Here is a 16,335-nt window from a genome sequence, read left to right as displayed (position 1 = left end):
AGGCCTTAATATCCCTTAGTTTCCACTAGGACCCCGCTGCCACGGGAGGGTTGGACAAAAGATGTCATGCAAGTTTTTTCCATAAACACGTATGACTATATTCGGAATACATGTCTACATTACATTGATGAATTGGAGCTAGTTCTGTGTCACCCTAGGTTATGATTGTTACATGATGAACCGCATCCGGCATAATTCTCCATCATCGATCATTGCCTACGAGCTTTCCATATATTGTTCTTCGCTTATTTACTTTTCCGTTGCTATTGTTATCGTCACTACAAAACACCAAAAATATTACTTTTGCTATCGTTACCTTTTGCTATCGCTACTATCATATTACTTTGCTACTAAACACTTTGCTGCAGATAGTAAGTTATCCAGGTGTGGTTGAATTGACAACTCAGCTACTAATACTTGAGAATATTCTTTGGCTCCCCTTGTGTCGAATCAATAAATTTGGGTTGAATACTCTACCTCGAAAACTGTTGCGATCCCCTATACTTGTGGGTTATCAAGACTATTTTCTGCCGCCGTTGCCGGGGAGCATAGCTCTATTCTTTGAGTCACTTGGGATTTATATTTGCTTATCATTATGAAGAACTTGAAAGATCCAAAAAACCAAGATTTATCCCTCAACTACGAGGGGAGGTAAGGAACTGCCATCTAGCTCTGCACTTGATTCACCTTGTGTTTTGAGTAAGCTTGCGACACCTAAACCTGCTTCTGCTATTAATTCTGATATGTCGCATGTTATTGATGATGCCACTTCTGCTATGCGTGATACTTATGATGAAACTACTTCTATGCTTGATACTACTGTGCCACTTGGTGAATTTCTTGATGAACAACTTGCTAGGGCTAGAGAGAATGAAATTATTGAAACTGATAATACTGATGAAAGTGAGGATGATGCCTCTCCTAATAAATATGAATTACCTGGTGTGCCTGAGGGCTATGTTATATATGAAGAAACTAAAAGAGATTTTCTTGCTTACAATGATAGAAGTGATCTTAAGAAATTATTAGCTAAGCTTAAACAAAAAACTCTGAATGCTAGAATGAAATATGATCCTGCTTATGCTTCTTCACCTATATTTGTTACTGATAAGGATTATGAATTCTCTATTGATCCTGATATAATTACTTTGGTTGAATCTGATCCTTTTTATGGCTATGAATCTGAAACTTTTGTGGCACATCTTATTAAAGTAAATGATATAGCCACCCTGTTCACTAATGATGAGAGAACTCGCTACTTTTATATCCTTAAAATATTTCCGTTCTCATTAAAGGGTGATGCTAAGATATGGTTTAATTCTCTTGATCCTGGTTGTGTGTGTAGTCCTCAGGATATGATTTATTACTTCTCTGCTAAATATTTCCCTGCTCATAAGAAACAAGCTGCCTTAAGGGATATATATATAATTTTGTGTAAATTGAAGAAGAGAGTCTCCCACAAGCTTGGGGGAGGCCTATCCAATTACTTAATGCTTTTCCTGATCACCCTCTTAAGAAAAATGAAATACTTGATATCTTTTATAATGGACTAACCGATGCTTCCAGAGATTACCTGGATAGTTGTGTTGGTTCTGTTTTCACGGAAAGAACACCGGATGAAGATGAAATTCTATTGAATAATATGTTGACAAATGAAAATAATTGGACACTTACTGAGCCAGCTCCTGAGCCTATTCCTAAACCAACTCCGAAGAAAAGAGGTGTTCTATTTCTCAGTCCTGAAGATATGCAAGAGGCAAAGAAATCTATGAAAGAAAAGGGTATTAACGCTGAAGATGTTAAGAATTTACCTCCTGTTGAAGAAATACATGGTCTTAATTTACTGCATGTTGAAGAAACATATGATCTTAATCCATCACCTATTGAAGAAACACATGGTCTTGATAACCCGACACAGGTAGTAAAGGTAAATTCCCTCTATAGATATGATAAAGCTGAAATCCCTCCTACTAAGTTTTCTAGCCAATGTTTGGATGAGTTTGATAACTTTATGGTTAAGCAAGAAGACTTCAATGCTTATTTTGGTAGACAATTGAAACAAATTGCTTATATGATTGAACACTTGGGTGATTATATGTCTAGAGTTAAAGGTGAACTTAAACTCATTAGTAAACATGCTTCTATGGTTACCACTCAAGTAGAACAAGTACTCAAAGCTCAGAATGATTTGCTCAATGAATTAAATAGTAAGAAAAATGATAATGTTGTTAGAGTTATGACTAGAGGTGGTAAAGTGACTCAGGAACCTTTGTATCATGAGGGCCATCCTAAGAGAATTGAGCAAGATTCTCAGAGAAATAATATAGATGCACCTAGTCCTTCTAAAAAGGAAGAAAAAGAAAAATGATAGGACTTTGCATACTTCTAGTGAACGTGTTATTGACACACCTAAGAATCCCAATAATATTTCTATTTCTGATGCTGAAACACAATCTGGTAATGAACATGAAACTAGTGATAATGTTAATGATGATGTTCATGTTGATGCTCAACCTAGTAATGATAATGATATAGAAATTGAATCTGCTGTTGATCTTGATAACCCACAATCAACGTTATGATAAGAAAGACTTTGTTGCTGGGAAGCACGGTAAAGAAAGAGAGATTTGGGTTCAGAAACCCATGCCTTTTCCTCCCAAACCATCCAAGAAAAAGGATGATGAGGATTTTGAGCGCTTTGCTGAAATGATTAGACCTATCTTTTTGCGTATGCGATTAACTGATATGCTCAAAATGAATCATTATGTTAAGTATATGAAAGATATTGTTACTAGTAAAAGAAAGATACTAGAAGCTTAAATTTCCACCATGCTTTCTAATTGTACTTTTAAGGGTGAAATACCTAAGAAACTAGGAGATCCATGAGTACCAACTATACCATGCTCCATTAAAAGAAACTATGTTAAAACTGCTTTATGTGATCTTGGAGCCGGTGTTAGTGTTATGCCTCTCTCTTTATATCGTAGACTTGATTTGAATAAGTTGACACCTACTGAAATATCTTTGCAAATGGCTGATAAATCAACTGCTATATCTGTCGGTATTTGTGAGGATGTGCCTGTTGTGGTTGCAAACATTACTATCTTAACGGACTTTGTTACTCTTGATATTCCCGAGGATGATAGTATGTCTATTATTCTTGGAAGACCCTTTTTGAATACTGCAGGGGTTGTTATTGATTGCACCAAAGGCAATGTCACTTTTCATGTTAACGGTAATGAGCATACGGTACACTTTCCGAGGAAACAACCTCAAGTTCATAGTATAAACTCTATTGTAAAATTTTCAACAATCACTATTGGAGGTTTTGAATTTCCACTTCCTACTATCAAGAAGAAATATGATATTCTTATTGTTGGGGATGTGCATATCCCCGTTGAGGTAACCTAGTGTTATTCGAAAATTCTCCGGTTCCATGTTATTCGGAATGAGTTTGTTAACAAGACTTGATCAACCTTGTTAGTGGATTCCTTTTGATGAGCATGAGATGGATGAATTTAGAAAACACAACTCTCCTTACCCTCTTTTTACTTTATTTTATTTATATTAAATAAAGCAAAAATAATAATTTATGTCTGTTTTCTGATTATCTGTGCAATATAAAAATACACCGAAAATAAAAGTTCTCCAAATGCCCTGAAATTTAAATATGATTTTTTCTGAAATATTTGAGAATATCTAGCACCGAGAACACAGCAGGGGGAGCAAGCACCTAGCCACGAGGGTCCACGGCGCGCCCACCCCCTGGGCACGCCCCCTGCCTCGTGGGTCCATGGTGGCTCCTCTCCACTTATTCCTGCACCCATACACTTCTTCTTCCTCCCACAAACACCACTATCCAGCTCAAGCACAAGTTCTAGCTCATTTTGCTGCGATTTTCGATCTCCTTGCTCAAAGCACCTCTCATAAAACTGCTTTGGGGGGATTGTTCCTTGGTATGTGACTCCTCCATTGGTCTAATTAGTTTTTGTTCTAGTGCTTTATTCATTGCAAATTTGTGTTGCCTAGGTGACCATGTTCTTGAGCTTGCATGTCAAATTTATATGGTTCCAAGTAGGTCTAATGCATGATATAGGCTCTAGGCACTTGTAGGAGTAGTTGCTATCAATTTTGTCGAGTTTGGTTTACTTTTATTTGAAGTTACTAAAAAAATTCAGAAATTTTTCAGAAGAAGAAATATGTTTAGGAAAATGTACCAAGGTGGTTCTTCAAGGAAGCAAGGACCCAGGCTTGCAATGCGTGATGCTAATGATGAGCCACCAAGGGACGCTCCAGTGTGACCTTGTGAGTGGCCTTCAGAGGACTTCATGGATCGAGCAGGAATTAAGGAAGAATTTAACGCATATTTGTGTAACGCTGATCTTGTGAGCTTCGAAGCAGAAAAGTGCCGCCAGTACCACTATCTCACTAGTTCCTTTGTGAGGAGGTTTGAATTTTCATCTTCACGCAATTCTCAAACTGTCATGTTTGATCTTTATGAAAATTCTTATACTATGGACTTAGAGGACTTTACCACTGCTTGCAAACTTCCACAGTGGGGTAGTGCTAGTGAACCTCGTAAATCTGAATTTAGAGATTTTCTTGCCAGTATAACTGTGGGGAATCTAGAGATATGGCACAAGCTACCATAGGGAGCATTCATTTTCCTGCTATACATTATTTCGCTCTCTTCATAGGTAGGTGCATAAATGGTAAAGATGAATCATGTCATATGTGTGTCCCTGACCTCAGTATTCTTGGGAGTGCTGTGTTAGGAGATAAATCTTATAATTTGGGAGCCATTGTTGCACGTAGGTTGCATCATAATAGATTTAATGGAGATTTCTTTGGTGGAATTTATGCAACCCGTATAGCTAATTTTCCTGGTATAACCATTCGTGAGGATGATATTGAGTTGCCTCCCGCTTATTTGGATTATGAGGCTATGGTTCTTCATCATTTTGTTGAGAGGAACGATCAGTCCCTCCAGTATCGACTAATCTTTGACAGACGACGCATCTATCACGTCGCTCTCCCTGCTTCTACTTTCTTTGACTTTCAGGCAAAAGGGAGATATTTTATAACCAGAGAGGAGGCGGAAGAGTATAAGAGGAGGGCTGAGATAGCTCGCCTCCAAGTTGCAACCCACGATGCAATGACTGCTGCATCTCAGTATGACCCCAACTACAACTTTGGATATCCGCCAGGACATCCGTGGCATTAGACCAACTTAGGCCAAAAGCCTAAGCTTGGGGGAGTACGTATTTCCCACCGACATTACATTTATGTTCACACACTCATTGCTAGTTGTCGGTGCTCATACTTTTTCATTGTATCATCCATGCTAGTTTATTTCCTTTTTATGCTTTCTTCTTGTGTGTTTAATAAACATGAAGAAAAACCAAAAAAAATTACTTGTAGCCTTTAATTAGTTTACTTTCCATGCCTGTAGTAGTAATTAAAAAGAAAACCCAAAAAGATTTCATGTTCTTCTTTTGCTTGTTGGGAGCTTTCCTGTGTAAATAGTTTTATTTCTTTTCTTTTCTTTGGGGGTCGATAGGAGAAGACCATGATTAAATTGTTGAAGTGCCTCTTATATGCATTATTGTTAATCTGACAAAAGAGCCCATATTGCCTTGTCTTCTCCTGTTTATTGAATGCTTGCAGATTCCAGCTTAGTCCAATGCACGTGCACTATTATTATTATTCACATCATTCGGTCGTGCAAGTGAAAGGCAATTATGACGATATATGATGGACTGATTGAGATGGGAGAAGCTGGTATGAACTCGACCTCTCTTGTTTTTGTAAATATGATTAGTTCATCGTTCCTGATTCAGCCTATTATGAATAAACATGTTTGCAATGACAATTAGAGATTATAGTTGCTTATGCCATGCTTAATTAGCTAGGAGCTTATAATGGTTTACCTTGCGTGCCAACATGCTATTAAAATGGTTGTGATGTGGTATGATAGGGTGGTATCCTCTTTTGAACGATTTGAGTGGCTTGACTTGGTACATGTTCACGCATGTAGTTGAAACAAAATCAACATAGCCTCTATGATATTTATGTTCATGGTGCATTATATCCTACTCATGCTTGCATTCGGTGTTGATTAATTTTAATGCATGTTCATGACTGTTGTCGCTCTCTAGTTGGTCGCTTCCCAGTCTTTTTCTATCCTTCACCTGTACTAAGCGGGAATATTGCGTGTGCATCCAATTCCATAAACCCCAAAGTTATTCCATATGAGTCCACCATACCTACCTATATACGGTATCTACCTGTCGTTTCAAGTAAATTTGTATGTGCCAAACTCTAAACCTTCAAATAAATATTATGTTGTGTATGCTCGAATAGCTCATGTATCAACTAGGGTTGTCCGTATCTTCCATGTTAGGCGGGTTATTCACAAGAGGAGTGGACTCTGCTCCTCACTCACGAGAAAATGGCTGGTCACCGGGATGCTCAGTCCCATGCTTTATGCAAATCAAATCAAAATAACTGCGAACAAAACTCCCCTGGGACTGTTGTTAGTTGGAGGCACTCGTTGTTTCGAGCAAGCCATGGATTGATGCTTGTTGGTGGAGGGGGAGTATAAACTTTACCATTTTGTTTGGGAACCGCCTATAATGTGTGTAGCATGGAAGATATCGCCATCTCTCGGTTGTTATGTTGGCAATGAAAGTATGCCGCTCAAAATATTATTCATCTCTATTTCAAACCGAGCTCTGGCACCTCTACAAATCCCTACTTCCCTCTGCGAAGGCCCTATCTATTTACTTTTATGTTGAATCATCATCCTCTTATTAAAAAGCACCAGTTGGAGAGCACCGCTGTCATTTGCATCCATTACTGTTAGTTTACATTGAGTATGACTTGACTAGATCTCTTTTACCATGAATTACAATGTCTAGTCAGTCCTTGATCTTTAAAGGTGCTCTGCATTTATGTTTTGCGGTCTCAGACAGGGCTAGCGAGATACCATCTTGTTATGTCATATTATGATTGTTTTGAGAAAGTGTTGTCATCCGAGATTTATTATTATTGCTCGCAAGTTGATTATGCCATTGATATGAGTAAACATGAGACCAAAGAGTTATTGTGAATATGGTTAGTTCATAATCTTTGCTAAAAACTTGAATGCTGGCTTTACATATTTACAACAACAAGAGCAAACAGAGTTTGTAAAAAAGTTTCTTTATCACTTTCAGTTTGTCAACTGAATTGCTTGAGGACAAGCAAAGGTTTAAGCTTGGGGGAGTTGATACGTCTTCGTCGTATCTACTTTTCCAAACACTTTTGCCCTTATTTTGGACTCTAACTTGCATGATTTGAACGGAACTAACCCGGACTAACGCTGTTTTCAGCAGAATTGTTCTCAGAATGACCTGAAACTCCACGGAGATTATTTTTGGAAATAATAAAAAATATTGGCAAAGAATCAAGGCCAGGGGCCCACACCCTAGCCACGAGGGTGGGGGCGCGCCCCCTACCTCGTGGGCCCCCTGGAGCTCCTCCGACCTCAACTCCAACTCTATATATTCGTGTTCGGCGAGAGAAAAATCAAGGAGAAAGATTCATTGCGTTTTACAATACGGAGCCGCCGCCAAGCCCTAAACTCTCTCGGGAGGGCTGATCTGGAGTCCGTTCGGGGCTCCGGAGAGGGGAATCCGTCACCATCATCATCATCAACCATCCTCCATCATCAATTTCATGATACTCACCGACGTGCGTGAGTAATTCCATCATAGGCTTGCTGGACGGTGATGGGTTGTATGAGATTTATCTGTAATCGAGTTAGTTTTGTTAGGGTTTGATCCCTAGTATCCACTATGTTCTGAGTTTGATGTTGCTATGATTTTGCTATGCTTAATGCTTGTCACTAGGGCCCGAGTGCCATGATTTCAGATCTAAACGTATTATGTTTTCATCAATATATGTGAGTTCTTGATCCTATCTTGCAAGTCTATAGTCACCTACTATGTGTTATGATCCGGCAACCCCGAAGTGACAATAATCGGGACCACTCCCGGTGATGACCGTAGTTTGAGGAGTTCATGTATTCACTATGTGTTAATACTTTGGTCCAGTACTCTATTAAAAGGAGGCCTTAATATCCCTTAGTTTCCACTAGGACCCCGCTGCCACGGGAGGGTAGGACAAAAGATGTCATGCAAGTTCTTTTCCACAAGCACGTATGACTATATTCGGAATACATGCCTACATTACATTGACGAATTGGAGCTAGTTCTGTGTCACCCTAGGTTATGACTGTTACATGATGAACCGCATCTAGCATAATTCTCCATCACCGATCCATTGCCTACGAGATTTCCATATATTGTTATTCGCTTATTTACTTTTCCGTTGCTATTGTTATCGTCACTACAAAACACCAAAAATATTACTTTTGCTATCGTTACCTTTTGCTATCGCTACTATCATATTACTTTGCTACTAAACACTTTGCTGCAAATATTAAGTTATCCAAGTGTGATTGAATTGACAACTCAGCTGCTAATACTTGAGAATATTCTTTGGCTCCCCTTGTGTCGAATCAATAAATTTGGGTTGAATACTCTACCCTCGAAAACTGTTGCGATCCCCTATACTTGTGGGTTATCAATGACCGATCCAGACACATCGTCACAAGAGTGTGACAACACGTAAGAGCCCAAAGATCACCACACTGTGACACCAGTCGAACACAACTCGTTCTGGCTGGCAACATTCGTATAGGATAATAGTGCATGAATTATCGTCCCCACAACAATTCACAATAGTCATATATCTATTATATGTATCTACTTTAAAATTATTGACAATAATCATATCAATATTCAACATTATTTATAATAACCATATCTTTAACATTGAGATGGTCATTTAGCTAAGATCTTGCATGTGATACCCTGGCCAATGGCTAAATAGATACAAAGTTAGAGCCATTGTATCCAATTTTTATGAAGTCTTTGAGCTTACATTCTATATCTAGGAAATGTAAAACGAGATGAAGGCGTGAAGAAGGGTGGAGGTAGGTTGACTAATCATAGGAAGATGAATCGATGACAACGATAGTATTAATTTTATATTGATGCAACATGTGTTTGTAATTTTGCAAATTATCTTGTGTGGTGGGAAATACAGTAATTGTTCTTCATTGGATATATAACTGGACTACCATTCGAGGACCAAAAAACCTAATGGCAATTATGGCCCTCTCATAACAATTCCTAAGAGGGGAGCCACTGTTATTTATATTTATTTCAACAACATTAATAGATCGGTGCCAAGGAGCAACCATCAAACACTACAACAACAAATATCTCTGTTGTTAAATTTCTAGGTGAACGTAGATATTTATTACACATGAATTAAGATATTTAAAATCTTACGGTTGTGGTGTATAACTTTATCTACTAGGGTTCCAGTCATGATGCTCGTTTTTACACACATGTTGAAATGTTTAATAAAAAATTAGTGAAATGTGTTGATGTTTTTTTCGCAATCCTTGTTGGTGCATCATACTAATGTATAATGTGTCTACTTGTAACCATAGGCCTCCTTTGGTTTGTAGAAATTTTGTAGGAATTCAATAGGATAGGATTTTCAAAAAAACATTCATTTGGTGCCTTTGGTTTGTAGGAATGGATTCCTATTCCTATGAAGGATAGCAATCAATCCTACATATTTTAAAGAAAAAAACATTATCCTAGCCTTAATGGAAATAATTTATCCTATGTATCAAATGACATCTCTCTCCTCATAGGACCAAAGGTACATGTCATCTCACTTTCTATGATTTTCCTATCCATATGATATTCGTATCCTATTAACCAAATGAAGCCATAATTTTGAGCCTAACCTTGACATAAAAAATGACTAATAAATTATGTGTTGCATCTCAGAAAAATATATCGTTGAAAACTTCTTTCAAATATGTTTTCAATGATATAAATTTTAATGAAAATATATAGCGCAAGCGGCAGCTCGGTTCATCCCACCACACTTATCAATCATTTCAAATTTGCTCGTCCCTTGCCTAAAAACAACACCACATTTGTGCTACGTTATTGTCTGCTAGCCCGCTCCGTTTGCACCCCCAACTCATATAATGTTCTTAGTCAAATTTAGGTTTAAAATTCGAAAGGACCAAGACTGAAAAGTACTTCTAGAACATTTCTCATAAATTAAAGTGAGGTTAATTAAACGAACAGCGGTCTCTTAAATTTGTCAATCAACGTCTGGCCAGTTCCATCGAACATTTTTTTATTGAAAGTCAAACGCGGCCATTCGTGCGCGCCATCATTGGTTATCACTCCTATTTTTGCCTTGTTTTCCGGCCGTTTCATGGGGACTAATTAAGCCAGGCCGTGGAGGAAACTGTTGGATCCGTTTCCTCCTACAAAGCCGCATCGCCTCCAGCTACCCGCCGTTCCCTCCATGCCATTCTCCCCAACCATTCCCGCCGTGACGCCGTAGCCGCGCCTGCATGCGCGCGCGCGCGTAACCAAGAGGAACTAGCTAGCACCGGGCTGTGTCCGGCCGGCCGGCGATGGGGTGCACCACCTCGGTGGAGGCGCGGCGCGACATGCGCTGGGTGGAGGCGGCGGTCGGCCCGCGCGCGAGGCGGAGCTTCTCGCTGTCGTCCGCCGACCGGCAGCGGCTGCGGGCCAAGGCCGCATCCGTGCTGCGCAGCCTCGGCCCCGTCCCGGGCCGGCGATCCGGCGCGTCGTCGAGCAAGTACGCGACCCTGTCGGTCGAGGAGATCATGGTGAAGTTCGAGAACGACCGCGCCTTGCGGGAGGTGCTCGCCCGTCTCAAGGAGACGGCGGCGGCGGCGGCGAAGCGGAATGCCGCCGTCGGGCCTAGGACGAGCACGCCGACGCTGACGCCGCCCAACGAGCCGGAGGTGATCAACGCGTGGGAGCTCATGGCCGGGCTCGAGGACGAAGGGCCCACGCCGCGGGCAACGCATCATGAGCCCCCGCCGACGACACCGCCGTGGATGCTGGCCGACCAGGACGTGCCCGTCGCCTTCGAGTTTGACCCGGAGATACTGTCCAGCTTCCGGGAGGCCCTCGCGCAGGACACGTCGCCGTCACAGCAGCCGAGCACGGCCAGCTCGCCCACGGACAAGGAGGAATCGGCGTCGCAGCAACAGGCGAAGGTCGCCGACGACGCGAGTGCATGCACGCCGGTCTCGCCGCCCACCAGGGACACCGCGAGCTCACCCGCGGACAAGGAGAAGGAGGAACCTGGGTCGCAGAAGGATAAGGACGGCGCCGACGCAAGCGCATGCACGCCGGTCTCGGCGCCCACCAGGGGCATGCCGGAGCTCGCCGGCATCGTGCGCGCCCGCATCAACGCGTTCCAAGAAAAGATCATAGAGCGGAGGACGAGCAACGGCGCCCGCGACGCCAAGGTGTTGGGGCCGCCGGGCGGCAGGCGGAGGGCGGTGGTGTACTTCACCAGCCTCCGCGGCGTGCGCAAGACGTTCGTGGACGGCTGCGCCGTGCGCAACATCCTGCGCAGCTACGGCGTGCGCGTGGACGAGCGCGACGTGTCCATGCACGCCGCCTTCAAGTCCGAGCTCGCGCAGCTCCTCACCGGCCCCAGCGCCGCCGCCACGCTCCCTCGCGTGTTCGTCCACGGGCGGTACCTGGGCGGCGCCAAGGACGTGCAAGCCCTGCACGAGGCCGGCGAGCTCGCCCGCACGCTGGAGGGGTGCGACGCCGCGCCGGTGCGCAAGCTCGGGTGCATGGAGGCGTGCGCGGCGTGCGGCGACGTCCGGTTCGTGCCCTGCGAGACGTGCTACGGCAGCTGCAAGATCTTCGTCCATTACGAGGACGACGAAGACGACGGCGAGTTCCAGCGGTGCCCGGACTGCAACGAGAACGGCCTCATCGGATGCCCCGTCTGCTGCTGCTGATGCTCTGTTTTTTTCCGTTACAGTCTACCGTAGGCTAAAGTTCTCCTGCTGTTTTAGTTGCTTCTACTTTGTACAGTGTGAAGAGCATTTACAGAAGAATCCTACTATATCCGGCAAGAGGTTTTGCTTAGGATCCTACAGTAATAATTTTCTCCCTCCCTAATAAGTTCTGTTGTAGATCTATGAGGTCAAATTTTGTTGGTGAAGAGTGAATACAGCCATATAAATATAGGACTCAGCCTGTGTTGATCTGTGATATTTAGGTTCAGAATTTTACCTGAAGCTGCGTCAGAGATGGAATGTCGGCCTCAACATTCAACGTGGGCAGAACGTTCAGAAAAAAGGCCAACACGTCGACACTAAAATGGATACTGAACTCGAATAAACAAGAGCATCAGAAAAGTCAGAGACATGACTGCACGATCACCTTGACTGAATTCTGCACATAGCTTGTTCAAACCACATTTGTTGTCTGAATAACTGACAGTTTTTTCTAGCTACCACAATACTGTTATTATATACTGTATCATACATAGCATAAATATCATACCTTAAGACTCTTTAAGTTCAACCCTGGTGTCTGAATAACTGACTTTTGTATAACCGACACAACGAACTGTTCGAACGGGGTGTTTATTTCCATTAATGCTGCCTGCCGTGAGCAGCCAGATTTTCAGCGGCCTTGGCGGCGCGGGTGAGAGCCTCGGAGACCATCATAGCTCCCGCAGAGAAGTAGCTGCTGGTCACGATGGTGTTCATAACCTTGACTGCTGTTCTTCCAGTGGCGGTGGTGACGGTCTTGGTCGTCTCGGTAACACGGTATGTCTCATCCACTGATCTGATTGCGCCAACACCAGCACTGACTCTGTCGGTCAGGCCGAGCCTCCGGCTCAGCTCCGCAGCCTTTGCTGCCGCAGACCCAGATAGCTGGTGGGACTCGTCGAAAGCTCTAGCCCTGGACAATGCGTCCTTGCTCAGTATGTATCCCCTTGACAGCATTGTCTTCACGACGTCCTGAGCCACTGTCAATGCTTCCTGTGGAGTGGCGTTGAACTGGCATGATTGGTAATCCTGTTCAAGTTGCGGTGATGAAATGCAAATGTCAGCAGATGAAGTCAAGCTAATATTCAGATTAGCTTATTTGAAACTAATAGTACTCCTGCCAACATTTGTTTGAAACTAATATTCAGATTAGTATTTTCCTCTCCTCTAATAGATACGGCAGCGCTCCTGCAACGTTAAAAAAAACTAATAGTTCTCAGAAAAGGACGTGTTTGTGGTTTATTTCTGCTTTTACTTTTCATGTAAGGAGATAATTTCTAGTAACATTTAACAAAAGACAAAATTACTGACTGAAGATGATCAATGATGTGAATTGGTAGCATACCCTATATTCAATTTCCTCCTCCACCTGCCAAGTTGGCCTGTCCCAGAAATTACAAGGCTCATCAGGTTGTCCCCAACGAGATATGCACACCGGCTGATCCACAATGGTAGCCCCCTGTAAAGACATGAAGTGTTATTTAAGGGGAAAACAGGGAGTGTCTGCAATTTACAAGAGGTGGGCTGAAAAAACAGTCATCTGGACACTAATTTACAACAGGTGGGCTGAAAAAACAGTCTGCAATTTACTACCTCTGTTCCTAAATAAAGACATTTTGTCAGTTTAAACTGAACCAACAGGACATCTTATATTTAGAAACAGAGGGTGTACATCTTTAAGGACTTCACCAGTATAGAATCTGAGCTAAACTATGTACTTGAGATGATGGAACATAGGGGGCAGTCTATACTAACACATGCGGAAAAACCAAAGTAATCTCCTGGCCAAGGGAACTTAATTCACAGTGAATCAGTAGACCATAGAAGGTTAAGAATTAATCATAGGAATCAGACACATCATGATAAAAAAAAGGCCCAGAGCACTGCTTTGAAAAATATTGCTGCCAATAAAATTAAAAAACTTACACTCAGCAATACTGCAGTTTCCAATGCATAGGGTTCCTTGAAAGTCACATAAGCAGTTGAGCCATATCCTCCTGATCTGTTAGTGTTAAATTCGTCAGAAAATGAATGATAAGAAGGACAGGACATGGAAATAACACGGAATTTTAAATTGTCCAATAGGGTTATGGTTGCAGATTGAAAATGATCAGAAAACATAAAATTGCGGAAACGCTAAAAAGCTGACGTTTTTCATGGCAGTTTATATTGGCACAATGATGGCAAATTTAGTTTGAAAGCATGGCAATTTCCTGCCAAAAAAAAGAACTGAGGCGGATTTGCATGCTCTGACAACTAAACTTGCCACCCCCGGCAAACATAATTTGCCATGAAAAACGTTCAATTTGCCATGCCTAAAAATCTGACATTCGCTGGATATTCGGGTCCTAAAATTGTCCTAGGACCGAATGTTCAATAAGCATGATGAATCTTGAAACTTGCTCGGCAGGTCTTGACATCATAAATAATCATGAAGATCATCATAAAATTCTCCTAGGACCGAATGTTCAATAAGAATGAGGGAGTAGTTAACTAACTCTAGCTTATGAATGGCAAGTAAACATCACCTGATAAGGTCTATATGCTCAATAGGTCCAGAGAATGAGAAGAACTCATGAAGATCATTCTCAGATGCGCTGCTTGACAGGTTAGTGACTTCCACTGTGTACCCTGTTCCGCTCATGATTCTGTAGGTCGGCAAAAACAAAGGATGAGCATTTCCTGCAGTTAGGTTCCATGTGCCTCAAGTAATTCAATGCGCAGATCATAGTAGTATAGTGATATCTGAGAGCTGCATACTGCCTTAGAACTTATCAATAGATTATACCTCTACGGACAAATACATGATTATATCTCTGTGCATTATGCTATTCTATGAGATATGTTCTGTTAATTTACTTATTAAATTATGTCCGTCTTCCGTACAAGCATGGTATAGGAACGATACTAGTACAGAAGGTGACCTGCATATAAATAGAAACAAATTGCATCGTACGGTCTTTTCTCTTTATTTCTTCATTCTGACCGTGACTTGCTAGATGAAGGATTTTTAATAACATCGCATTATGCTTTGTGGAAATTGCTGCTGCCGTGTGCAATAGCTTTCCACCTAATAAGCTTTTTATGGGCAAAAGGTTTTCAGCTACTTGCTTATATTGGCCTACTGGGCTTTTGTTTGCCAAACAAAAAGGTAACATCCAACCACTCGCATTATTTTGCGCCCAAAGCCATTCACTGTTCAACCAGAAGATTGCAGGTTCCAGCAGATATCCCACCCAAAACAGTTAGATGAATGAACTATGATCATGATTTGCCGTAGTGCAAAGTGACACATATATAGAGAGATGCATATGGCACATACATGTAATCGATAGTACATACTAGCAGTACAATCTGGAACTGAATCGGACAAGGTTGAATGAGATCAGAGCACAGACTAATAATTGAACAACACGAAAGAAATAAACCGAAGACACTAACAATCAACTAACTTAATCACCCATCAGCCGGCCAAATCAAGCAGAATCCGGGTTCCTAACAGACGGATCATCGGAAGAAAACAAGATCAGGAAAGAAAGGAGCGCTTACCCCTCCTCGCGGTCTCGCCCTCCCTGCCCAGCGCCCAGTGCCGAGACTCCTCCTCCTCCTCCTCCTCCTCCTCCTCGCGGCCCCTCGCTGCAAAGCAATGGATCACGCGGTGGGTCTGGGTCTGGCTGGATAGTAGTAGGTCGGGAGGCCGCCGCCAGCACGGCACGGCACCACCCACCGCACGAAGGGAAGGGAAGCCGCGCCGGTCCAAACTGGGAAACCCAGCGGCAGCGGTGGCCTTTAGTGCGTGGGGGCGGGGCGAGACCTCGATCTCCTACCTAACTGCAACCGACGCGCGCCTTTTTATCCTTCCTTTTTCTCTCCTCACGCAGCCGCAGGCACGCGCGCGCACAGCGTGATCCGCCGCCGCCGGGATGGGGTGGTGGTCTTCTCGCCTCGGGGTTGGGTTGGGTTGGGGGGGATGGAGTGGGAGTGGACGGCTGGTTCCGTCCAATCGTCTGTTCGCTCGTTCACATGGAGCGAAACCACCCGGTGGCGACAAGATGTCGGCAGCCCTATCCGCGGCCTTCGGGCCTACATTCGGCATTCAGTGGGCCGGGCTTCCGCTGGACCCCAGACTAGCCCTCACTCCAAACTACTCCCTCCATTCCAAAATAGATGACCCAACTTTGTATCAACTTTATAGTTTTTTACTTTCATGTCACCTGTTATTTTTCTACTGTTTTTAGGCATATTATACAAGTGCAAGCCGTAATCTAATTCGTGTACTAGATACCGTTGAAGTATCACATCGTGCTTTATGTTTATGATGATTAAAGGCATGAGAGCAAGGTGTAAAATGCCGT

The 16,335-nt window shown here is 42.7% G+C and overlaps 2 protein-coding genes across 2 annotated transcripts; one reads left to right on the top strand and one right to left on the bottom strand.

Annotated features, from left to right (window-relative positions):
* The first annotated feature begins 10,369 nt into the window (after nt 1-10,369).
* LOC123190827 (uncharacterized protein At3g28850-like) lies at nt 10,370-12,196 on the top strand. Its single transcript, XM_044603558.1, has one exon. The coding sequence runs from the start codon at nt 10,562-10,564 to the stop codon at nt 11,936-11,938; it is 1,377 nt and encodes a 458-aa protein (XP_044459493.1). The 5' UTR covers nt 10,370-10,561; the 3' UTR covers nt 11,939-12,196.
* A 154-nt stretch (nt 12,197-12,350) lies between these two features.
* LOC123190828 (binding partner of ACD11 1) lies at nt 12,351-15,963 on the bottom strand. The gene is made up of 6 exons (XM_044603559.1): nt 15,808-15,963; nt 15,530-15,616; nt 14,509-14,628; nt 13,907-13,982; nt 13,326-13,439; nt 12,351-13,009 (listed from the first exon to the last, which is right to left on the bottom strand). Exons 3-6 carry the CDS (start codon nt 14,622-14,624, stop codon nt 12,581-12,583), a joined length of 735 nt encoding a protein of 244 aa, XP_044459494.1. The 5' UTR covers nt 14,625-14,628; nt 15,530-15,616; nt 15,808-15,963; the 3' UTR covers nt 12,351-12,580.
* Between the last annotated feature and the right edge of the window lie 372 nt (nt 15,964-16,335).

This window comes from Triticum aestivum, chromosome 2A, assembly GCF_018294505.1.
Source record: "Triticum aestivum cultivar Chinese Spring chromosome 2A, IWGSC CS RefSeq v2.1, whole genome shotgun sequence".
Classification (NCBI taxonomy): domain Eukaryota; kingdom Viridiplantae; phylum Streptophyta; class Magnoliopsida; order Poales; family Poaceae; genus Triticum; species Triticum aestivum.
This window is presented reverse-complemented; position numbering and strand designations above follow the sequence as displayed.

Bases quoted from the DNA above. Each gene is read 5' to 3' on its own strand.
- LOC123190827 (XM_044603558.1), top strand. From the start codon at position 10,562: ATGGGGTGCACCACCTCGGTGGAGGCGCGGCGCGACATGCGCTGGGTG.
- LOC123190828 (XM_044603559.1), bottom strand. From the start codon at position 14,624: ATGAGCGGAACAGGGTACACAGTGGAAGTCACTAACCTGTCAAGCAGC. The intron at 13,440-13,906 runs GTAAGTTTTTTA...ATGTCTTTACAG, and splicing joins AAACTGCAGTATTGCTGAGT to GGGGCTACCATTGTGGATCA. The intron at 13,010-13,325 runs GTATGCTACCAA...CAACTTGAACAG, and splicing joins AGGAGGAAATTGAATATAGG to GATTACCAATCATGCCAGTT.